At 28.0% G+C, this 25,451-nt stretch overlaps 4 protein-coding genes, 1 long non-coding RNA gene and 1 other non-coding gene across 12 annotated transcripts; 4 read left to right on the top strand and 2 right to left on the bottom strand.

Annotated features, from left to right (window-relative positions):
- The first annotated feature begins 148 nt into the window (after positions 1-148).
- Positions 149-1,943, top strand: LOC118447406 (uncharacterized). The gene is made up of 4 exons (XR_004839864.2): positions 149-254; positions 371-505; positions 591-751; positions 1,810-1,943. It is a non-coding gene; the product is annotated as an uncharacterized LOC118447406 (long non-coding RNA).
- Positions 1,512-4,724, bottom strand: LOC118447393 (uncharacterized). 2 transcript variants are annotated; one of them, XM_035879288.2, is made up of 4 exons: positions 4,226-4,724; positions 2,981-3,223; positions 2,589-2,770; positions 1,512-1,962 (listed from the first exon to the last, which is right to left on the bottom strand). In XM_035879288.2, the coding sequence occupies exons 1-4, from the start codon at positions 4,332-4,334 to the stop codon at positions 1,804-1,806; spliced, it is 693 nt and encodes a 230-aa protein (XP_035735181.1). In that variant the 5' UTR covers positions 4,335-4,724; the 3' UTR covers positions 1,512-1,803. The 2 variants fall into 2 exon arrangements, with proteins under 2 accessions (XP_035735181.1, XP_035735180.1); XM_035879287.2 differs by having other exon boundaries at positions 1,512-2,016.
- Positions 3,435-3,507, top strand: TRNAR-CCU (transfer RNA arginine (anticodon CCU)). Its single transcript has one exon. It is a non-coding gene; the product is annotated as a tRNA-Arg (tRNA).
- A 4,358-nt stretch (positions 4,725-9,082) lies between the features above and the next one.
- LOC118447248 (uncharacterized) lies at positions 9,083-10,524 on the top strand. The gene is made up of 3 exons (XM_085663092.1): positions 9,083-9,298; positions 9,465-9,673; positions 9,804-10,524. Exons 1-3 carry the CDS (start codon positions 9,083-9,085, stop codon positions 10,522-10,524), a joined length of 1,146 nt encoding a protein of 381 aa, XP_085519218.1.
- Positions 10,525-11,799: 1,275 nt separating this feature from the next.
- Positions 11,800-16,333, top strand: LOC118447350 (cytoplasmic dynein 2 intermediate chain 1). Of its 2 annotated transcripts, XM_035879204.2 has the most exons (15): positions 11,800-11,874; positions 12,168-12,857; positions 12,922-13,041; positions 13,126-13,304; positions 13,538-13,688; positions 13,768-13,923; positions 14,021-14,155; positions 14,225-14,533; positions 14,606-14,778; positions 14,861-15,080; positions 15,247-15,529; positions 15,606-15,664; positions 15,735-15,889; positions 15,979-16,111; positions 16,194-16,333. In XM_035879204.2, the coding sequence occupies exons 1-15, from the start codon at positions 11,863-11,865 to the stop codon at positions 16,314-16,316; spliced, it is 2,898 nt and encodes a 965-aa protein (XP_035735097.2). In that variant the 5' UTR covers positions 11,800-11,862; the 3' UTR covers positions 16,317-16,333. The 2 variants fall into 2 exon arrangements, with proteins under 2 accessions (XP_035735097.2, XP_035735095.2); XM_035879202.2 differs by having other exon boundaries at positions 15,979-16,258.
- On the bottom strand, positions 15,734-24,975 carry Tsf3 (Transferrin 3). Of its 5 annotated transcripts, none has more exons than XM_035879230.2 (15): positions 24,744-24,974; positions 24,246-24,490; positions 23,590-23,692; positions 23,378-23,511; positions 23,170-23,297; positions 22,283-22,427; positions 21,988-22,145; positions 21,744-21,865; positions 21,499-21,650; positions 21,095-21,341; positions 20,869-21,017; positions 20,594-20,758; positions 20,143-20,366; positions 19,701-19,856; positions 15,734-16,930 (listed from the first exon to the last, which is right to left on the bottom strand). In XM_035879230.2, exons 2-15 carry the CDS (start codon positions 24,331-24,333, stop codon positions 16,748-16,750), a joined length of 2,154 nt encoding a protein of 717 aa, XP_035735123.2. In that variant the 5' UTR covers positions 24,334-24,490; positions 24,744-24,974; the 3' UTR covers positions 15,734-16,747. The 5 variants fall into 5 exon arrangements, with proteins under 5 accessions (XP_035735123.2, XP_035735121.2, XP_035735122.2 ...); XM_035879228.2 differs by having other exon boundaries at positions 24,737-24,974; XM_035879229.2 differs by having other exon boundaries at positions 24,693-24,974.
- Between the last annotated feature and the right edge of the window lie 476 nt (positions 24,976-25,451).

A 25,451-nucleotide genomic window follows, 5' to 3' on the forward strand; every position in this document is an offset into this window, starting at 1 on the left:
TACAAATCTTTCAGTAGAAAAAAAGTTATTTGCGTTTGTAAGAAAAATCCCTTCGCTACGTTTAATTTATAAGTTGGCAAGACTATTGCAATTATTCTGACAGAATTGCCAATAAACGAATAAAAATAATCGTAACAAATAATAAAAAGATATTATAAAAATAAAATGAGATAATATAGAAAAAAAAATATTTGCTTCTTTATTATGTGCTTTTGGAGTGTCGCAGAATATTAATTAATTTATCTTGTCAAAATGTAAATATTGTGTTAACAAAAATAGATACGAATGTCATATACACATATATCTATACATATATATATATATGCATATATATATATATATATATATATATATATATATATCATTGCAGGAACTATAAAAGCAAAAGAAAAGTAATTGGATTGAAGGCACTTTTTTATCGGCATACAATTAAATACATACGTAAAAAAAATTACACGCTTCTTTGATTATATCTTGATGTGCAAATTATGACAACATTCTATTGGTAAATTATATATTGAAAATTGTTAATAATTTAATAGTAACAAAATTTTTAAATATATATTGATACTTAATAATATTACATATAGTTATTTATCGTCACATAATTATCATTTGGAATCTAGACGTATACATTATATATCAATACTTATCAGACAATAAATAATCTATATACATAATATAATGTACGTAAGTAGTACATTAGTTTGCTTACGAACAACTGTGAAAGTTCACGTCTAAGAAAGAAAAGGTAAGAAAAATATAAAAAATTATATATAAAAATTATTAAAATAAAATAACATATATACGTAGAAGACTATTTGGAGATCTTTTTCTTTCAAAGAAACTGTTTAAATATATTCTATAATATCTTTTAAAATTTAATTCGTATTCATACCAACATTTTATTAATATATTTGTGATGTATAAGTAAATTTGTATGATAAATATTTTAATGAATGTTTATGTTTGTATATATATATATATATATATATGTATATATATATATAATAGAATTTATTTATATATCACAAATATTATATTAATAAATCTTTCTTTCTTTCTATGTATAATGTATATATATATTTTATATATATATATATACACATTTTATATATATATATATATACACATTTTATATATATATATATATACACATTTTATATATATATATATATACACATTTTATATATATATATATATACACATTTTATATATATATATATACACATTATATATATATATATATATATATATATATACACATTATATATATATATATATATATATATATATATATATATATAATGAAACAGATGAAAATAGAAAATAATAAATTATTCGTTACTGTTACTTATAAAAAACATAGAGTTTATAAAAAAGATATAACGAGTAAAAAATATTTAACACGAGAACAAAAAAAATGTACATTTCGTTTTTGTAACAATCACAAAGTTACATTGATAATGTGATACGATAAAAAAAAATTCTGTCTTGTTTATATACCTGGATACATTTTTGTAATCATAAATTGAAATGTTTTATCCTTTTTCTTTCTTTTCATTTTTTTTCTTTTCTTTCTTTTTTTTTTTTTTTTACTTCAGATCTTAGAGAACGAACAAACATTTTGTTCACGTATATTACGCATATTAGCATGTTATATTATTATTATAATTCATTCCGTTCCGTTCTGTTATCTTAATTAATTTACAAAGAATCTTGGGAGATCGGTGGGAGATTAGAAATTATGGTGGAAGTAGTTAGTTTGTCTTTATTTAATCAATTAAAGACCTTTTCCCCCTTTTATAGTTCGCAATCCAATGTAGAGAGAGATCGCATCGATGATCGTGTTACTGACGTCAATGAAGATACAGAACGTTCGATGGACTGTGTCCTAGTTGCTTGTTGCTGCTTTAGCAACATATGTCGAAGCGATTGAGCTTCCTCTCGAAGGGTCACCACCTGCGCTCGTAAAATAGCATTTTCGTGTTCTAACATTGTTGCCTTTAAAGCGATCTACGAAAAATAATTGAATGATGGAGGGGGTGGGGAATATGTTGTGTTAAAGTATTAATCGATTAAGGAGTTTTACATACACATTTGGATCGTTCAAAAATAAAGACATTAATATTTTTGATTTATCTTGTTAAGAAAAAAAAAAAAGTCATTAAACACGCGCTATAATCGAGTTCTTCGAGGAATATTTTCCGATATAAAAAAAAAAAAAAAAAAAAAAAAGAAAAAAGGAAAATTGAAATAATTCGTCGTTTTCTTGGAGTTATTCTTTTTTTTGTTTCGTTTTGTATGGCATTTGCGGTGCCAAAAATTAAAAAAAAATAAAAATCACTCCTCACTTTTAAGCCGATTTTTAATACTTTTATTCGATAAAGTAACGATGACGTGTGATCAAATTTGTCGTGATAAAAAAAAATTTCAATAGTTCTTAATGATTAAAAAAAAAAAAAAGAAAAAAGAATAATATCGTCGAATGAAAAATATATTTATAAGGAGGATCTTTTCTTTGAACTTTTCCAAGCGTACGTAAATCAACTTTGAAATGAAATTCAAAATAATGAATTCGATCTTACATGATCTTCACGAATTTTTCGTGCGTCTCGAGATTTCTTTGCGGCCTGATTATTACGTTTACGTCTTTCATAATACTTTTCATCTTTTTGATCATCCGGAATAGGCTTTTTCTCGCTTCTAGGTCGTCTAATGATACTCTGTGTATTATTATCGTTGATAAACTGTCGATTCATAATCGTATCTGCGTTATAAATTATAAGAAATCTGACTGTGTTATTTGCAGAAATGAAACAATACGTTTTGATTGTGAGACCATAAAAAAAAGATAAAAAAAAAAAAAAATTAACAAATAAAAAATAAAAATAAAAAAAAAAGGAAAAACAAAATGAGACAGATTTCACGGAATAATGAATTAATAATAAATATTCATTGGGCATAATATATAACTTACCAGAATCTATTAAATCCGAATATCGTCGAGGTATATTTAACGATGGCATTAACGGTGTCATAGTTGTGAAAAAAGGAGATTGCACTAGAAAACCACTAGGAATTGGCAATGTTCCAGAAAGAGAAGCAGTTGTCGTCAACGATGGCGTCAATGACGATTCTATTGACGTTGAATTGGACAATATATTTGTTTCGTTAAATTTACAATGTTGAGTAGGAGTATAAGGCTCGTATCTATATATATCTGTAAGCGCAAATATAAAAAAAAAAAATAGAATTTTTATTCGAGTCACCGAGACATATGCCTTATGAGAAATTTTTTTTATAATTTCTTTTCTATCTTTTTCTTTTTCTTTTCTTTTCTTAGAATCTAATAATAATAAATCACTTCAAAAGAAATGTATAGCCAATCGAATGATGTTATTATTATTAATTTAAGACATTTTAAACAAGTCGCCCCTGTGGCCTAATGGATAAGGCATCGGTCTCCTAAACCGGGGATTGTGGGTTCGAGTCCCACCAGGGGTATAATTCACTTTTTTTTTCTTTCTCTCTCTCTCTCTTCTCTCTCTTTCTCCCTTTCTCTGTTTCTCTTTCTCTAAACCGTAATATATACTATAAAAGTTTTTATATTTTAATATTTATATACATACATATGTATGTATGTATTACTCTACATTGTTTAACTCTTGTTAACTTGTTGAATATATAATTTTATGGTTGTCATTAATTTAGCAGGAGATTTCCGTAAGAAATTAATTCTAATGTAAATTAAAATCGAATGAATTTTGATTTAAAAAATTTTAAACATTATAATGTTGATTATTGTTTATTTTCATACCAGCTATGAATAACTCATAATCTGGCATATCATCGATGTTGCGTGTTTTCATAAGGTTTTAATCATAGTTCATGTCACACACAAAGAATTGTCTTTTACATGATTCTTATCATAAAAGCAACGTGATCATTATTGATAAGCCATTTTCGAACAACGTTATATTTTATTATTCATTTTATTTTACATGTGTCGAATTGTTTATTATTTATATACATACACATATATATATATACACATATATATATATACACATATATATATATACACATATATATATACACATATATATATATACACATATATATGTATACGTATGTATCTATTTACATATGCGTTATGTAAGCGTGTATATATATGCGTATGACATTCACAATAGATTTAAAACACATCATTTTCTATACGCACCTGAATTCGGAGCAAGAAATCTATAACTTCTCAGTAATTGTAACGTAGAAACTGCTCCAGTCATTGTGTTTTCAGAACAAATTGTTTGCGTATGTATATGAGAGGCCATTTTTTTTTTAGAGAATACATTCAAAACGTTTCAATGTACGATCAGTACGACATTATTATTTTGATCGATCTTAGAAGATTCTTCCTCTTTTTCTTGATTTACATTCATGGTGGTCTTAAAAAAAAAAAAAAAAAACGAGTTACGCGAGCCACGTCGGATTGATTTATTCTTTCTTTTCTTCGAACGTATTGTCCTTTCTTTTTTTCTTTTTCTTTTCTTCACATTTTCTTTTCCCTTTTTTAGAAAAACAATCGACGTAAAAAAACTCAATAATATCGTACGTTGCACAAATCAATTATATTACGTATGTCGTCCTTTCTTTTTTTCTTCTTTCTTCAAAACATCATTATATCAAGACGATAGATTGGATAATATTTAATTCGTCGCAAATCGAACATTTTCTTTTTTTTTTTTTTTTTTTTTTGTATATTCACAACAAAAGGATCATCGTTAAAAATGATTTCTCATTTGTTCGATTAATTTGTCTTGCGATAATTATGATTATCTTTCTTTTTTCTTTTCTTTTTCTTATCTTTCCTTTTTCGATTGACGTGTCATTGTATCAATCATCGAAAAAATTTCAATGAAACGTTAAGACATAACGCGAATTGACATTTTAAAGAGGACTATCACACAAGTTATTAGGTAAGGCACTCAAGATACTCCTCCAACGTAGTAAAACAGTTTTCGAGTTAACAGGTCGGTTATGATAGAGCTTTTCTAATATCACGTGTTCTACGATTATTACATTTCTCCTCTTCCAGGAAACTTTTCATTCGTCGACGTTACCTTTCTTCCCGCCCTAAAGAGCATGCGTACTTCTCAAGATCATATTCGTTCCGCCCATCGGGTAGTCATGGGTGACCAGCGACAATAGCTTTTTAAATGGTCAACCTTTGAAAGTGACCAATCACCAGATCCGTCCGTCGTTCTTACAATTAATGATCATACGTGCTCATGAGTAAATATCACGACCTTAATCTCAATATATATATATATGTATGTATGTATGTATGTATGTATCTATGTATGAGAGCATATTTGTAATAAGCCAACGATTATAGTGACTTTATGATCGAATGGAGTACATTAATTCGAACATACCATATTGAATATCAATCGGACCTTAATTTTTTTTTTTATTTTTTTGCGAATGATCATACTTATATATAACAAGATGAATTATTTAAACAATGATATCTCTATTAAAAAATAAAAACAAAAAAAAGAAAATCAAAGAGTTGAACATCATTGAAATTTTTATCATTGTTTTCAAAAATAAATCTAGATACTCAATTATATATGTAAATAGTTACATTTGTATGTACTTACGTATTCGCTCGTTTTTGTTTTTCTTTTCTTTTTCTGTTTTTTTTTTTTTTTACTTTCGTACGATTTTCTAGGATTTCATCTGAATATCTGTCTATATAAACGACAGAAAACATTAACTTCCTTACGATCGTTCATCCTACGGTAATGCATATACGAATGGCCGCTTTCAATGTTGTGGGACAGCGAGCACCTGACACTTCCATGTTTCCTGCGAATGTTTCATATGTTCATAATTATTATAAAGCAAATTAGACGGATGTACAGACCCGATATTATCCCTATCCGAACTCTCCACCCCCGCCCCCTCCGTACAAGTCGATCTCATAAAATATTGCACTTGTTCGGCTCTGTAATTACCTTATGTCCAATGATTAATGGCCAGGAGATCGATGGACTTTGTTCAAGGGTTAAACGGAAATAGGAATAATATTCGCGTTCTTTGACCTTTTCGTATATTTTATTCCTTCTTTTTTTCATTGTTGTTGTTATTGTTGTTATTATTGTTGTATCCATTACTTCTTAATATCTATTAACAATAGAATGAATCTATCTTAATGATATTATTTATTTGTAAAATTAATGAATAAGAGGTGTACAGTGTTTAGAAAATATGTTTAACGATTTGAAAGTAAATTTGGAAAGAAAAAGAAAAAAGAAGAAGATCGTATTGACTAATGAGTCTCGGCATATTTGACGAAAAGGTCAGCTCGTTATGATGTAGAAATTGTTAACGGGCTGTCGATTAAAGGACACCAAATATCGCATAGCTCATTCGTCAGCAGATACGTTTGATGGCATGGTCAACGACAGGTGTTCGAGTTCGCACAAGACGTCGAAGAAACAACCAACCGCCCTCCGTCTCTCTCACCCCTATACACCCGTATAGCTCGTGCCAACGTAACGGTAATTAGTATTTAACGGAGCAACGCAATACAATGTCTATCTTCGACCTTACCTCCCAAACCCCCGACCTCTGTCCGCCAATGTAGTAATGATAATTTAAAGAAGATGGAATCGGTAGAAGGAAGTGTTGTATATAGAGGGTGGAAAAAAAAAAGAAAAGAAAAAAAGAAGTAAAAGGAAAAAAAAAGAAGAAAATGGACGTTTACGTGCTTTGCGAAAAAGGTCGGATGCGTGTTAGCATGTAACGATTGCTTCTACGATAGGCACACGTAATCGCGGCACCGTGAGATCAAGACCACATGACACTACTGGCCGCGCGCATCACCCTTTTCCAACGAATTAGATGTCCCGATACTAAATAGCATTATTTCACTTATTTTCAGATCTATCCATATTAATTTTAAATAATCTAAGAATAATGAATATAATATTCTTTTCGATTTTTCTTCTTTCTCTTTTCTTTTTTTTCTTCTTATTTTCTTTTTTTTCTCCTTGCAATTTAACACACAAACCCTCCCCGATTATTCGAGATAAAACGTATTTATAGACATATATATATGTGTATGTGTGTGTGTATTTTTACGCGTATCCATATGTTATATATATAAATTCGTGATCTTTCTCTGTCATTGTTTAAAACACATTTGAAGTTTGTTAAATACTATTGTTAAAATTGATAAATCTTCGTTAGACCGAAGAAAGAAAATGGCGACTAAAAGAAGGAGAAGGAGAAAGGGAAGGAGAATGAGAATGAGAAAGAGTAGGAAGTAAAGGAGGAAGAGAAGGACGACGACGACATCCCTATTAAGCATCCTTGCGTGCTTAACCCCTTATTTACATCCCCTCTACCTTCCTTCCTTCCACCGAGGGCACGGATTCCTTTCACCCTCGCACGAAGTCACGAATCGTGATCGCCGTTGTTGTTTCACAACTTGGACGAAGTTATCTCATCAAGTCGTCACGAGGGCGCCTTGCCTCATTTCCGGAAGTTCCGATTAAACTTTCTCTTACTTCGCCAACTATTTTTATATATGTACATATATAATGTTATATAGTATGATAATAACTATAACATCCATTTACCATTTGGAAATACGATTCACTCGATGAATTCGTTAGTTCGTTAATTATAGTTAATTAACAATATCACAAACATAAAAACGTTTTCACATATTTAGGATTTTTTTCTTTTTTCCTTTAATTAGAAATTTTACAATATTACAAATTAAACCCGTGTATATCTTAGAGTTTCTTTAATAATTATAATTATTTCGTCTACGCTCGTTCCTAACGTCGTTTTATCATAATATCGTCCATTGTTTCATATATTTTACATATATTTATACATAGATATTGTACATATATTTTAGATACTAGAAAGATTCCAGTCGTCACTTTCTCTTCTTTTTTTTCTTTTTTTTTTCTTTTTCTTTTATTTTTAAACTCGCGATCGAAGTCTTCGTCCGATAATGCTGTCAGAAGAATGAGGAACGACGTCATAGAAACAAATTCTTCACCTCATCTACGAACAATTTATATTTGTAATCTACTATCTACTTGCGTAGTAGTAAGACCGATGATTTATAACTGCCAATGTGGAGTAAAACTCGATTTCCCTTGAATTCTATTTATCAAATCCGATTTATCGAAAGTTTCCAACTACCGATAATAACTAAATTTATAAATTATTACTCATAGTAAAAATATACAGGATTTCATTCATTATTTCATTATTCTAACGATTTTGACCTTTTTCGAAACAGAATTTTCCTATATATATATATATATATAGGAATCGAAACAGTATAGAAATAATTTATAAATTTTGTTATTATCGAAATGTCCAACTATCGATAATAACTAAATTATTACTCAAAGTAAAAAATGGACAAAATTTCATTCATCATTTAATTTCTCTAACAATTTTGAAAGACAAAACATTACACTCTTACAATATTTAAAAAGAAAAAGAAAAATAAAAAGAGAGAGAGAGAAGGGGAGGGGGAGATAACTATAGAACTACACAATTGCAGCTATTTACCATTAATATTTTAAGAACGTTTTCCTTTCTACATATTGCACATTCGTTATTCCTATGTTCGTTTACTCTGTAATAGACGCAATGTTATTTAAATTATGAATCAATATTGTGTACAGTTTATAAATAACAGCCAATGAAACAAAAAGGAAGGGTAAACGTTCACACGATTTCGCTTATAATGACATGCATGAAAAAATAGGTAAAGTGTCTGACAAAACTATTTCTACTGTCTCTAATATTAATATATATTATATATAATATTTAATTAAATTACTTTTTTTCTTCTCTTTTCTTTTCTTTTTTTTTTATTTTTTTTTTTTCTAAACTTTACCATGAAGATATACGATATATCGAAATTTGAATAAACGTATGAATATGTTCAATTTATACTGCGTTTCATATTATTTTTTTTTTCTTTCTTTCTTTCACGCCAATTTCCTTATACGTTCGTGGGAAAAGAATTAAATCTCTAATGGAGTATAATGGAAGATATAACAGAACATCGGATGAAAAAGAAGAAGAAGAAGAAGAAGAAGAAGGAGAAATGGAACAGGAAGATCAAGAAGATGATAAAGATGAAGATGATCGAGTAGAACAAAAAGATCAAAAGGATCAAAAAAAAGAGAAAGAATTAAAAAAAGAAGAGGTTGAGAAAAGGACGAAAAAGGACGATACATCATCGCACAAAGTATTTATCTATTCATATTTAATTTTTAATCCTAACTATTTGAATTTTTCTTCTCTTCAATGAATAATTATTTTAACGTATCTAAAATAATACGTAAGTAAAAAAAAATTGTTCACATTTTTATCGCATCAATGTTAGATTATAATTTCATCTTTTTGCTTTTTAGAAATATTACAAATGTAAATACGCCGTAGAAAATTCAAGTAGATTTTCTTTACGTGTTATTGAAGCGATGCGTTCTCTTCAGAGACACGAAAACGTTTTACCGATATCGTCTGTGAATGAAATCGTCGATTACATAGCGAATAATTATAATAACGACGGAGATCTCTATGCTCAGGTTCGAACAGCCTTAAAACAACTTTGCACCGAAGGGTTAGTAATCCTTTAAATATATAGATTAAATAATTTCATAGATTATATTATATATATCTTATAAATATTATATATATATATATTTTTTATAGAAATATATTGGATGATATTTACATTTGATCTTTAACAGATTCGTTATTGAAGTATTGAACGATGAGTATCAATTGATCGGTCCATTTCGTACCGAAGAAATGTTGGAAAGTTGTGACTGTCAAAAAAATGACGCAAAGATATATTTTAGTACACCAAAATATTCCAAATTGAAAAGAACGTTTCATAAGAAACATAAAGAGAGATCGCATTGTCTTTGTGAAAAATTAAACGAAAAAATGAAATTAGAAAGAAATGATAGGAAGGAAAGGAAAGAAGATATTTCGCCTTCTTCGCGAATGAATTATCATTTAAACGATACGATACTTCAAACACCTACGCGTAAATCATTGAGATCAAAGATGAAGGAAAATAATTCCAATAAATATCCTGAAATAGAAAAGACGACGATGAAACAAAAAGAGAACAATTCTAAAAAATTAATATCTTACGAGGATCGGCATGAAAAATCTATTCGTAAAGTTCATGATGATTCTAATGATATTGGATCTTCTCTTCACGAGCCTCCATCAAAGCGTATGCGTCAAATGGACGACGCTGCTATTGAAACATTTAGTAATATAGAAAGATATCAGAATATTAATATTGCACCAAATAATCAATCCAATGATCAGTCTCACGACAGTGTATTTCAAGAATTAAAAAGCTCGATCCCTGAAACATCTAAATCCCACGAGATGGAATTAAAAAAATGGATACAACGATGCCGTCGCGAATGCGAAAAACAAAATAAGCGATAATAATTAATGAAACATTCTATTAAATTTTCAACGAAAGTACTTTTTTTTTTATTTTATTTATTTATTTATTTTTTTTCAATTAAATCAAAGAAAATTTTTTCAGCATTTTCTAAACACATTTTCTAACATTTTTTTTTTTTATATTAATAATTATTAATTAATATAATTAATGATAATATAATATCACGTAATAATAATTAATATATTTATTTTTAAAACTTTATATTGAGGCCATTAAAAAATATTTATCTTTTATTATAAAATAAATGAATATTTAATTATTTATATAATAATTTTGAAATCATTTTGTTATCTTTGCATATATTCTATATATTTGTTCGCTGTTTAATAGAACAATCGAGTTTATTTCAATCATTTATAGATTTTTATGGATTTTCGTGTATATTAGTAAAATACGATTTTTTGATTGTTGTTTTTCGTCGATTTTTTCTACGAAATTGAATGTACGCACTATTATGATGCTTGTATTTCGTATAATTATCTGCAATTTTACTCAAATATTTGTATACAAGATCAAAAATCGTTGTTCTTTGATTCCAATGACGGCCAATTTGTTTTCTATCATTATCTGTGTATTTCGATAAGCTGTATAAATATTTATATCGTTATATGAATATAATTTATTGTTTATACAAAATTAGCGAATGCCATTTCTAGATCTACATACATCTATTTCGAGGTTAGAATCGTGTTGCACCTACATATGCATATATATATATACATATATATAATATCAATTTACCTATTTTGTCTTTTAGATTTAGTCATGATTGTTTTTATATCGTTTTATATTATTTCTTAAAATCACTCGAAGATATTTTGAAAAAATTACATAAAATTTAGTTATATATTTATATATAAAAAAGGAAACAATAAATATAATTTCGAAACAAAACTAATCAAACAACAAAACAAAGAAGAGAATTTTTATATATTCAATTTGATTTTTATATGTGTGATATTTTATTCCGTGTGTTGAGGATACGTCGCTATGATACACCATTGTATCAACAAACGATAAAAAGTCATTGTAGAAAATAACCGGTATTTATTTGAGTAACTTTTACTTGCAATAAATATATTGAAGGTCTTGTTTAATCCTGTGCATATTTATAGGTAACAACTATATCAATGTAAAAAAAAAAAAAACATTCCAATGAAAGCAGTCTTGCAACGATCCTTATAAAAATAACTTGTTTTAAATGTATTTAAATTTGCGTTGTATTTAGTTTGAGCGACATCTGTTAATATCACGTGAAAACAATCCCAGTGAATGTATTGACAATCTTTAATTGTTATTGATTGGTTAATAGCAATATGTCTAAAAAGGCAAGATTCTACATTACGATCTTGGTGTAGTTATATTATATCAATTAATGAAAAACTACTAAGTGCTTTTTCCTTATTATATGCACGCATTTTTGTGCACGCACTATTTTCATATACATATATCACTGTACGTTCGTATAAATTAATAACCACTACACAATTAGGTTATGTCACTTATTGAAAATTAATTTGAAATTTTATTTAATTAAGAAGTAAATAATGATGACTGTGTCATATTTAATTTTAATAAATTTTAATTTTTCATTTTATTCAATGTCATAATATAATTATAGGGAACAACTAAAGTTGAAACTCATGGGTATTCAAAGTCACAAAAGCTCAATAGTCGTAGAAAAACCAATGATGAACAACAGCTTGAACTTCCTCAGACTTCCTCAAGTGGTTATGCATCAGGGAGTTCTTTCAAACAAAAGAAGCCTGGTATTCCTCAAAAAGAAGTTTCGATGAATAGACATGTATCAAATAGAATAGTCGCATCAAAATCTAATAATTCAAAATCTTTGTCTATGTCAAGTACATCGGAAAGAAATATAACGAGCGATAAGGTACGAGATAGTAGTGTGAAAAAAAGTCATTTAGCTCATAGTACAGATACGAAGCCTTCAAAAAAGCATCAAAGTACATATTCTGAAAAAAGAGGATTGAGTACCATATATATACCAAAGTCAAATTTAATTGGTAATAGTTCTAAGGGAAAAAAGGAAACGATAAAAGAAGTTACAAATAAAACAAGATCAAATAATTCTGTATCAACAAATAAAAGTGATCCACAATCTAAAATACGGAGAAACTCTAGAACATTAAGTTCAGAAGAAGTAAAAGTATTACATTCACTTATGCGTAAAAACAATTCTAAACAAGAAGTGCCTAAGAAAAAGGAAATAACAACGAATGTAATAACTAAACAAGAAAATACTAATCCAAATAAACACGATGACAATTATTATGCAGATGATTTTGAGGTATACTATATATTATCTAGCATATAGTAAATGTTATAGAGAATAATTTATTTTTTTATTTCAGGAATATGAATCAGATTTTGAAGAATGCACAGATGACGAGATATTAGAGGCCAGTGAGAGTTCAAGTGAAAATGAAATTAATTTATATCAAAGTCCAATTGAACTTTCCACTAAAGAGCAAGTAATATTATCAATTTTTTTTTGTTATATAGAATAAATATAAAACAATAATACTTATTTTATTTTCAATTACATTTTATTCCAGCAAAAAGTGGTACATAATGCAAACAATCATAAAGTGGAAGAAGAAGATATGCATGATTCTGGTCATTATGAATTAGCCGAAGCAAAAAGAAGAGCAATGATAATAGAAACAATGATTACAAAAGGACTTAATATACCATTACCATTATCAGATCTCCAAGAAACAAATAAAGAGTATAGGTTTGTTATATTCTTAAAATTTATTCTTCAGAAAAGAAATTATTAATCTTTTACATTGATAATTTGTTTTATGATAGCATATTTAATGTGAGATATATGCTTCCTTTTGTAGAGAATACTTTTTTTTTTTTTTTTTTTTTAAATAATAATAATATATAATATAAATTTAAAATAAGAAAGAAAAACGAAATCTTTAACTTCTTATTTTATTATTTACATATTCATTTGAATAGTGAGGATAAATTATTTGAAAACAAGTCATTGCCATTGTCCATGGATGAGGGCTTCGAAGACACTAGATCTGGTGATTTTACAAAGTTACCATCTCTTTCACAAGTTGCATTGATAGACTTTTCTAAAACTAAAGATAATAGTAGTAAAAAGGTATTGTGCTTTATTAATATATTAAATGTTTATATAATTATATTTCGTTATAGTAAACTATAATTAATTATAATAATAGCTAATTACTACTGAAAAGTTAATAAAATTAAAGAGCAGAGGAAAACAGCTATTAACTATGATAAAATTGAATACTTTAACATTTTCTTTATTGGAATGTGCACCAGTACCATATGAGGAATTTATTAGAAATTATGGAAAATTACATACTCAACAGGTATATTAATAGAAATTCATATAAGACCGACATGATATGTCATGTCATAAATACTATAAAGATAATCTCAATGTATAAATATTAATATTTTATATAGATGTATACGCAAACCGGCGACGATAGATCAGAAGCTGAAACACAGACGATTGAAATATGTAATGTTAATAAATGGACACAATTTCCGATAAGTTGTAAAAATTATAGAAATGGAAATATAAATTTATTTGCTATGGTACGAATAATAATTTGTAGATAGAGTTCTGTAATATTACAAAATTTATACTACATATATTAATTATAGGAACAAACTGGTGTTGGTAGTGATGATAATATCAATCTAGGAGAAGTTATAACAAAGCCATCTTTTGATATATTGCAATTAAATGATTTTGTACGTCGTGCTGCCACTGTTATATTATCATTATTAGAAGAAAAAAAGTTTGGTGGGACTATTTTTCAAAATGATGTTCAAGAAATATCTGAAAGTGATGGTTTCGTTAAATTTGATATAAACTCAATAACATTCCTTGCTGGTAGAGAAGTAACAATGATAAATTATTCGGAAAGCTTAAATAAAGTTTTATTAACTATTCATGCTCCCTATGATGATGTAAGTATACATATAAATTTTATGTATATACATATCTGATTGATTATTACTCTTTTTTTTATAATATATTAGGAAATTGAAACAGTACACAATCAAAAAGATATTACGGATTATTGCATTGGATGCGTATGGAATATTTGTGAACCATCTTTACCAACAAAATTATTTTATTCTACATCTCCTATTACTGCATGTTGTTTTCATCCAACCAACTACAACATTGTATTTGCCGGATTAGAGGATGGGTATTTTCATTTCCTATAGACATTATTTGCTATGTTATTATATGATTTTATATTTCATTTAAATTATATATTTTTATATTAGATCCATAAGTCTTTGGGATTTGAAAGAAAATGAAATATGGCATCACAAAGTGGCTAATAATATTAATGATAACGATTGGATTATAAGAATACCGACATATACAACAACAGGAAATCCAGAAATTTCAACACATAACTCGAAGATAGTTGCAATACGTACTTTGTCTAAAACAGAAAAAGTATATACAGAAATGAGTAAAAACAAATTCATACCTATACAGGTAAATGAACAATTTTTTTTTTCTTTTTTTTTTTTTTTTTTTAATATATTTGTTTTTATATTTAAGTCGTTATATATTATATATAACAATTAAATAAGAATTTCTTTAAACATATAATTTTATTATAACAATTATTATTATTTATTATTCTATATTAATTTAACAGCTATGTAGCATAGATGAAAATGGTAATATTATAATTTGGAGTGTGTTCTATAATTTGGAGTCAAATGTCAATGATTTAGGCCTTAGTCAGTGGGGTAATATAAGGCTAATTAAAAGTCAAGACATGTCTATACAATTAAATGACAATGGTACAATTATTGACATGCATATAGATAATATAGATTCTAATGGTCTTTTTGTTGCAACTGATGCTAATGAAATATTGCATAGTACTTGCCTCAATTGCAGAGTAAATCCTTCAGTGTACAAACGACACAAAATAGGTAAGCTTATTTTTGCATTGAAATTTTCAATGTAATTTCAATAAGTACATTGAAATAATGAAATGAAATATTTTAGCTCCATGTGGAAATACATCATGTATTGAAATATGTCCCTTCAAAGCATCTTATTTCTTGGTAAGATCTTTATATATTAATATATAATTTTATTTCATGTATATAATATATTTTGAATTGTTTATATTAGGTTGGTTGTAATGATGGTACAATTCTTCTTTATTCATCGAACAGAGAAAAACCTATCTTACAGTTACAACATGATAATCATAAAAATAAAATTATAGTATTGAAATGGTCGAGATCTAAGCCATCAACAGTTTATATTTTAAATAATAAATCACAGTAAGTTTATAAAATAAAAAAGGAATGTATGTGTGTGTGTGTTATTATTTTCTTATAGAATAATTCTTAATATAACAATAATATTTCAGAATATATACATGTAATTTGCAAAATAATGAAATGCATTATGTAAGTAATTCTTCTTTAACAAAATGGGGACATATAAATTGTATGCAATTATGTTCTTGGAAAACTGAACATGATAAGGTTACCCAATATTTGGTATGTAATAAAGCTAATATCATTACATCATGTGCATCAGTAATAAAATTGTCGCTATATAAATATATAAAAATTTTTTCAGATACTTGGAACAAACCTTGGTACTGTGTTAGTGTACAAATTAAAAAAGGAATCTTATTGTTCTGAAAAAGCTGAATTTGAAAAAGAATTACATTCGTTTTTGAACTATATTACACTTTTATAATAGTTATGAGATAATAAATAATAAATACAGCAAAAAAGTATATTAATATATCAGTCATTTGAGATATTTATGACCATTGTTCAACGGTCTTGTGTTAATTATATATTCCATTAATAATTATTTAATAAGTATTTTTCAAAAAAGACAATCCAAGCAAGTAATTTATTGCAACAATTATTACTATACTACTTTGAATCTCATAATTATTTGAATACGTTCTTAAAATATTTTAAACAAGGTTTGAGTGTATATTGCACTATAGCAGATTTTATATAAATTGTAAATAAAATGAAAAAATAATATACACGTAATATCCATTTTTTATCTAATCATATGTATGTTTGTGTGTGTATGTATATATAGTATTTATATTTATGAAGCTTAACTTCATAGAGAATAGATGTATTGTGATGTTCATTTAAATTTTATAATTAATATAAGGTAAAAAGTGCAATTAAAATTAATAATCCTAATAAATTAATTTTATCAAAACCTGAACTCCAATTCTGTGCACTGTTGCAAATCGGTTTTATCATTATTTCTTCTACAATGTCATCGTAATTTCGAATTCGTCGTATCTTATTAACTTCACGTTGTAGATGTTGTGATTCTTCCTATAAAAAAAGAAATTTTGGTGTAATCTCATTTTATATCATAAACTTAAATAATGTGAAATTTATTTTCTCTACAATGGAATAATGTATCAGCGAGCTTACATTATTATTATTATTATTATTAACACTGGAAATATTTTTTTGCATGTGTAATATCTTTAAATTTTATAAAAAGCAAAATGTGTGATTATTGTTCTTGGATAGAACAAATTTTAGCAAGAGTAAATATCGAAGAAAAACTAATCCAAGAAAGTATACCAAAACCACGCGTTGATCCTACCATTATAGTTCACGGTGGTGCAGGAAGAATATCAAAAAAAAAACGAAAATTAATGCTCGAAGCGGTATAATACCGTATTTTATAATTCAAATTTTTTATTTAAAAAAATATTATTATTATAGAATAATAATAATAATAATATCAAATATATATATATATATATATATATATATATTTTTTTTGTGAAATAGGATTGAAGGTAAAAAGTATTTTTTATAAATGTAGGTTAAAAATGCTGCATTGGAGGGATATAAAATTCTTATCGATGGATATACGGCTGTTGATGCAATAGAGACTGCAATTTCACGGATGGAAGATACATTGTACTTAAATTATACGAAGGAAGCACCCATGCATACTAATGATGAAATTGTTTGGGATGCAGGAATAATGACTAATAATCTTGATGCTGGTTCTATAGGTTTAATTCACGGCATTGAACATCCTATTAAGCTAGGTAAGTTAAGTCATAACAATACGTTTTATGATAAGTAATAATAAGAGAGAGAGAGAGAGAGAGAGAGAGAGAGAGAGAGAGAGAGAGAGAGAGAGAGAGAGAGAGAGAGAGAGAGAGAGAGAGAGAGAGAGAGAGAGAGAGAGAGAGAGAGAGAGAGAGAGAGAGAGAGAGAGAGAGAGAGAGAGAGAGAGAGAGAGAGAGAGAGAGAGAGAGAGAGAGAGAGAGAGAGAGAGAGAGAGAGAGAGAGAGAGAGAGAGAGAGAGAGAGAGAGAGAGAGAGAGAGAGAGAGAGAGAGAGAGAGAGAGAGAGAGAGAGAGAGAGAGAGAGAGAGAGAGAGAGAGAGAGAGAGAGAGAGAGAGAGAGAGAGAGAGAGAGAGAGAGAGAGAGAGAGAGAGAGAGAGAGAGAGAGAGAGAGAGAGAGAGAGAGAGAGAGAGAGAGAGAGAGAGAGAGAGAGAGAGAGAGAGAGAGAGAGAGAGAGAGAGAGAGAGAGAGAGAGAGAGAGAGAGAGAGAGAGAGAGAGAGAGAGAGAGAGAGAGAGAGAGAGAGAGAGAGAGAGAGAGAGAGAGAGAGAGAGAGAGAGAGAGAGAGAGAGAGAGAGAGAGAGAGAGAGAGAGAGAGAGAGAGAGAGAGAGAGAGAGAGAGAGAGAGAGAGAGAGAGAGAGAGAGAGAGAGAGAGAGAGAGAGAGAGAGAGAGAGAGAGAGAGAGAGAGAGAGAGAGAGAGAGAGAGAGAGAGAGAGAGAGAGAGAGAGAGAGAGAGAGAGAGAGAGAGAGAGAGAGAGAGAGAGAGAGAGAGATAAAGAAATATAAAAAAAAATAAATCTGTTTATTATTATGTAGCAAGAGAAGTCTTAGAAAATACGGATCACGTGCTCATTGTAGAAAATGGTGCTACAAAATTGGCAAAAGAAGCCAATTTTCCTATGTTATTGAAACAATTAACCGATTCTATTCTTTTTATCGGTGAAACGATTTCCGAAGAAGAACATTTTGATATATCCTCCAATAACGATTCTAATGATGATTTATCTATCAATTGTGTAAATGACATTAAACAAAAGGAAAAAGATACGTCTATTATCAAAATGTATTTTCCAGAATGTAATTTCTTAGAAATGGAAGATATAGAGATAAAGGATGAAGACGAAAAATTGACAGAATTAAATGACATCCTACTATTTCACGAGGTTTGCAATAAAATTTATATCTTTCTTATCTTTTTATCTTAATTATTTATAATTGTCGTATAATTTATTTTTTCTTTTATATATATATATATATATATATATAAATTTTATTCTTAAAGTGAAAAAAAAAAAAGAAAAAAAGAAACAGAAGAACCGCGAATTTGTTAAATTATTTTTAATATTATAAAAGAAATTAAATGTAGATACTTTATTACAAAAAAAAAATAAATAAAAAGGCTCACACGGTGGGTGCGGTTGCTTACGATCGAAAGAAACGTTTGTCAAGTGGAATTTCAACGATGGAAGAAACCATAAAAACGATGGGAAGCATTAGTGCGATCGGTACCGTTATTGGTTGTGGAATTTACGCTGATGAAAACGGTTGTTGTTCACTTTCGGGTAATGATAAAACGATCTATCGTTATGCACCAGCACGTAAGATCGTTAAAAGATTTAATTCGAAGACCACGATGATGTTGGAAATAAACGATGAGTTGGAAAAGTTTCGAAGAGAAACAGGTGAATCAGAAATAGGAGTTATAGCGTTGAATAATAAAGGGGAACCATCGATCTCATTTAAGTCTTTACATTTTCCATGGGCCTGTTGTCGAAATGGTTACATTTATTATGGATGTAATAAGTGCGATAAATTTCTTGAAGAGATAACAGATTTAAATCGTCCGCTCGATTGCATGTGCGAGATATCTAAATAAAATCCATCGAATTAATATCAGATGATCTATTAAATAAATAAGATGATATTTTGCTTACTTTACGCTCAATCGACATATCTTGTGAGGTTTTAATTAAGGATTAAATTAAAAAAAAATCTTTTTTTACTACTTACTGGAAAGATAACGTTTTTATGATTATCGTATGTTCCGTATAAAGAGAAAGCTTTAGTATATCCCCTCACACTTGTTCCAAATAATTGATCCATACTAAGTAACGTCGAATAAATATCATTATGTCTCAAATCGGTAATATTTTTATGCGCTACTATCTAAGAAAAAAGAAAGATATACATTTATATATATATATATACATATACAGATATAGATATATATGCAACGATGTAATATATGAAATATTTGTTTGATTGTAAATTTGTCAGAAAATCAATTAAAAAAAAAAAAATCTATATTATAATTATTATTATTATTATTATTATTATTATTATTATTATTATTATTATTATTATTATTATTATTGTTATTATTATTATTCATATAATTGCTAAAAATCACAGTTATTTTATTTTAGATTTAAATATTGAATAATTGAATTACCGCGCCAAGTGTAGTCCATGTTAATGAACACATTTCTTCTTCTTCTTTCACCGTTTCTATTTCTTTTATACACAAAATTTTATACTTTCCGTTTGCTAAATTTGACGATACTGTATTTGATATATTGATCTCTTTTTGTATATTTTTTAAATTTACGAAAACGACGTCGGCACGATCAGATGTTAGACAAGATAACGTATTAATATCGTCATCAACATTCACATCTAAAAAAAAAAAAAGAACATGTTTTTAAATACGTCTATTATATTTCTCTCTCTCTTTGTTTTTTTTCTATCATTACAACACACATCTTATGTATGTGGATGTAACTATATTTTTATATTATAGTTATTTTTATATATATATATATATATATATTTTTATATATTTATATATATATATATATATATATATATATATATATAATATAAAGCAAATAAACATGTCTTACCTGTTGTACACAAGGAATACAAATTATGTGGAACATCTATATTTTTAATAGATGATATTCCAGGTACACAACTATCACCAAAAAAATTTCCAACAGCTTTAATACTCGAACAATCCCAATTATCCTCCGATATGTTTTTCATTATTGTTACGAATGAATTCCAACCTGTAATAATTCGTACGATTTTATCTTCGAAAGTTTAAAAAAAAAACAAAACAAAAATCTCTCTTAAGATAATAATAATATATTTCTATATAATATTAGATGCATTATACCTATACTTTCATATCCCGTAAAACAGGCTTTAGCTCCTTTCAAATCCTTAAAACTTTTAAATGAGGAATTACTTTTAACGATTGCCACGATTCTATTGTAATCCTTTTTTTTATTTGATGTTACTTGCAATATAGGTTTCAATCCCATTCTAAAACAATGATCTAAGTACTATAGGGATAGTATTCTTTTCGTATTATATTCACATATTCAAATATCTCTTCTCACTTGCTAACTTCGAGACGTTCCTCGGGTTTGCTCACGAATATATCAGCACGTTGATCTCTAATTGCTTTGAGACAAGAACTTCTATTGGATTCCTGAACGCATGATATAATGGGTTCGATACCATATACAAAGGACGCTTCTCTTAACCATCGACACTTCTGATCTTCTATATTTGTGGAAACGCACCAACGTACACGTCTGGTAGGTTGACATGTTGCACGATCATTGGCACTCAAGAAACCAGGATCTTCGATAGGGAACAACAACAGATATATAGATTTGTTACATCGATAGAGAACTATGTTCGCGATCTTTTTCTTTTCTTTGTCTTCTTTTAACACGCGCCCAGTATATGTTATATTCCCAATATATAAATTTCGTAATCTATTTTTTATATACATTACATCGTTGCAAATAATCTGTCGGTGATTCCAAAGGTTCCGTTTTAACGAATGTCGAGTGATAAGGTGCTAAAAGATCTTGAAGTGTATTCTTCCATATGTTCTTCGATTTAATTGTTAAATCGATTATATTAACGGCCATCTCTGCTATTTTACTGAAACGAAATATACACGATCGATATGGTTCGACATTTAAAATGTATAAACAAATTTATATAAAATATATATAAACCAGAAAAATAAATTACCTTCTAGCGACGATAACGGGCCAAGGTTGTCTCACCCAAATACATGGATTGTCAGTGTTTGCTGATCTCGTCATACCATCGGGACAAAGATACGCATAATCTTCCTTGTTGGTTTCGACATTCTTTCCATTAATATTAAAAAAATCCATCGATGTTAATCATAATATTTAGATAGATAGATACGTATACATAGTACAATAATATCAATTTATAGAATCAATCAGTCGTTGTATTATATTTATACCTTGAAATATTGAAGAACATCGTCCAATCTAACCCATGCGATGTCACCAACATTATCGGTCAAACACAATATGGCACCCTCGCGTCCATAATATTTGTCACCGATATAACAACTGGCTGAATTGTCGCAAAGCGAACAAAGATTTTTGTACTTTGATTCTACGAAGAAAGAAAGAGAGAAAGAAAAAAAAAAGATCAAATACATACGCCAAGCGTTAATTTCGTGAGATAAATATTTAAATGTTAATATTTAAAAAGAAGAATTCTTTAATTTATGCGCTAATAAAATTACGTACTTAATTTTGTATCAAATGTAGCATCGGCGATCCATGGACCAGCTATGCAACCTGCCTCGAAATAATTAGATAACCGTGCCACTCTATTTTCTAACAATGTCTTCTCTGGATCACACTCTTTAGGTATAATCCAATTTTCGAAATACTGCGAGCAAAAAAGATTATCTCGTTTCATTCCTTACGTTTTTTATTTTTTTATCACTTTATTTATAATCAAAAACTCGTGTTGATTTTTTTTTGTTTTTGTTTCCATCCTCCAATCGTTAACCATGATATCTAATTGCCATCAATTGAGAATCTTATAAAAGAAACTAAGCAAAAACGTTACGCTTACTCGATATAAAGTTTTTCTAAGAATTTCTCACGTGCATACATCCCACCGATATGCTTTGAATTGATTCTTTCCTCGTTCTATTGTAAAAACGTAATCGCAATTGAATCGTTAATTTTTGTTTTCTCCTCTCTTTTTTGTGCCCCATTTTTTTTTTGCACGATGTTTAAACGAACTCGTAGAAGAGAGAAAGAGGAAGGAAAATTGATAGAACTAATACAATTTAAAACGCGATCTGATATTAATACCGGTTATTATCGAAATAAAAAGGAAATTTTTGTATAACGGCTTAACGGGATTCAGTCTTATATTTAATTTCGTTTTAAATCATTTTTGATTTTTTTTTTTTTTTTCCATTATATATGGAATTCATCATAATTTTAATCATATTTCCAAATAATTTCTGAACGAACGATATTCATATATTCAAATGAATCGTTTGCTTACGAGACTCACGATTAAATCAAATACATCCCATTCTACTTCAATCCTCTTTTAAATATTTCCAATCTTATTTTGGAAATAAATCCTATAAAATCGTAAGTACGATACTGACCATCGAAAGAGCTTTGGTATAAGTGTCAGTAGTTTCAAATCCAGGATGACAAAATCTTTTCTCTTTGGCATCCCACATGTTATTAATATTCTGTCGTACTAACGCTACCATTTCGAATTGTTGTTTATCTGAAAAACGAGGGAGAAATATAATAATCCCATTAATCGAATAGAACGTCGATTGGTAAAAGTTCTCCCATTTAATTTACCCTCAGAAAAAAGTCTTAATTCATGAGTGACTAGAAAACTATACTTGTTGTACATTGACGCCGCTAAAAGATCTTCCGCTTGCAATAATGTTATATCGGCCGTGCCAGTCGTTAATTGTCGTAAACAATCAAACCTGTCGATTTAGATTCTAAATATATCTTATGTAAGGTAATAAATAAATGATTAAGTAAAATAATTATATAGAAATTACCTGTCATTAGCAATGACGCATTGAAACGGGGATATTTTCATATTCGGAAGGATTTTGTTTATCGTTTTGTTTGTATTGACACTTTCAACGACGCATATTTTCACTAAAAGGGAATAAAAATTAAATAAAAAAAAAAAATAAATAAACAAATAAATAAATAAATAAATAAATGAGAGTATTGTGATTCAGATAAATTGAAAAATAAATAATAATAAACATCATGGAGTAAAGAAAATGATAACACGATCTATATGAATATATTCGTTCATACTTTTTCGGAGTGCTATTCATTGGGTCAATATTTTCAAATGCTTTTTAAGAAATATTTCAAATAAATGTGATAAGTATTTATAATAAAATATCATCATGTAATATAATACTAATATAAAACCAGACATTTAAGTATTTATTAATGATCAAAATATTCATGTATATCTAATGATTATTTTTTTTTGTTTTATAAAATCATTATCATTAATTAATAAAAAAATACTAATCATACAAATAGAGATGAACTTTGAAAGTCTCGTAAGAAAGAGAGAAAGAGAGAGAGAGAGAGAGAGAGAGAGAGAGAGATCGATGATCGTTGAACATAACATAATAAGTCATGAAAATGTATATACTTTTTATCAATGTCAATAACATTTGTTACTTACGTTTTTCGGCATAAACGACATCACATTTATCAAATGCAAAAATCACAGCGTAAAGTAAAATATGGTAAAAAATAGGCCGGAGATTCATTATTGCAGACTCACGTTCACCTTCGTGATACTTTTAGTCTTTCACAGAAATAAAATAATTTTTTATTTTACTTTCACTTTTTACTTTCGCGCGTCCACTTAAACAGAAGCATCGGAAGGATGATTCGGGAGCAACTGACATTTAGTCACTGATGTATCTGTGATGAGCAAATAATTAGTCAGAGAGAATAAATGGAAAAATACGTTGCCGTAACGTTGTCAAGAGATTTGCGATGGGCTATCTTTATTTATCACATTTAATTCCCAATAGAACGAGTTCTTTTTTTCGAAAAACATTACGAACGTTTATTATTTGAAACGTATCGATTTAACGTTCAACAAAACTAAATCCATACGTACTTAAATAACTGACAAAGTAAGTAAATAAGTATGTAAGTAAATACGTGATACGTCATATATGTAATGTAGTTGTCCTCCGTTCCGTCAACTTCTGTCTTCGAAGAAGATCAACCAAGGACATTGAACGAGGAAAGAATTAACATATATCTATCTTTCAATCTTGAAAGGTTGGTACATATATAGTAGCCGATTTCCCGAACGTTACGTATCGAATTAAAACGAGACCGAATAACATCTCCGCTCCGTCTGAAACTGTTGCCACTTCGGGAACTAGACTTATTATTATTAAGCTTATGGTTGCCGCGAAGAGAAAAGAGTGGGGGGGGTATTAGCCAGTTATTCGACACTCCTTGTCGCGATATACATTCACATTAAATTTTTAATTACATTATTCCTCTAATATATATATATAAAATATATGTAAAAACAATATATATAAATATTTGTTTATATTATATTGCTTTATGTATAACCAATATATATATATATATATATATATATATATATATATATACACACATATATATATATATTTATATATATATATATATTTATATATATACATGCACAAATATATAATGTGTGTGTGTATGTATAATTGAAATATTTTATACATAGTATCATTTTATCATTTTATTACTTTTTTCATTTTCCTTGATAAATTGGTAATTTGATAAATACGATATCATTTCCGCCTTTTACTACTGCATAAAATAAAAGTAGCATGATTAACTAGTTGTACATATGTACATATATATG

The sequence above is a fragment of the Vespa mandarinia genome, chromosome 20 (genome assembly GCF_050613455.1).
Source record: "Vespa mandarinia isolate Hongniang chromosome 20, ASM5061345v1, whole genome shotgun sequence".
NCBI classification, from domain to species: Eukaryota; Metazoa; Arthropoda; class Insecta; order Hymenoptera; family Vespidae; genus Vespa; species Vespa mandarinia.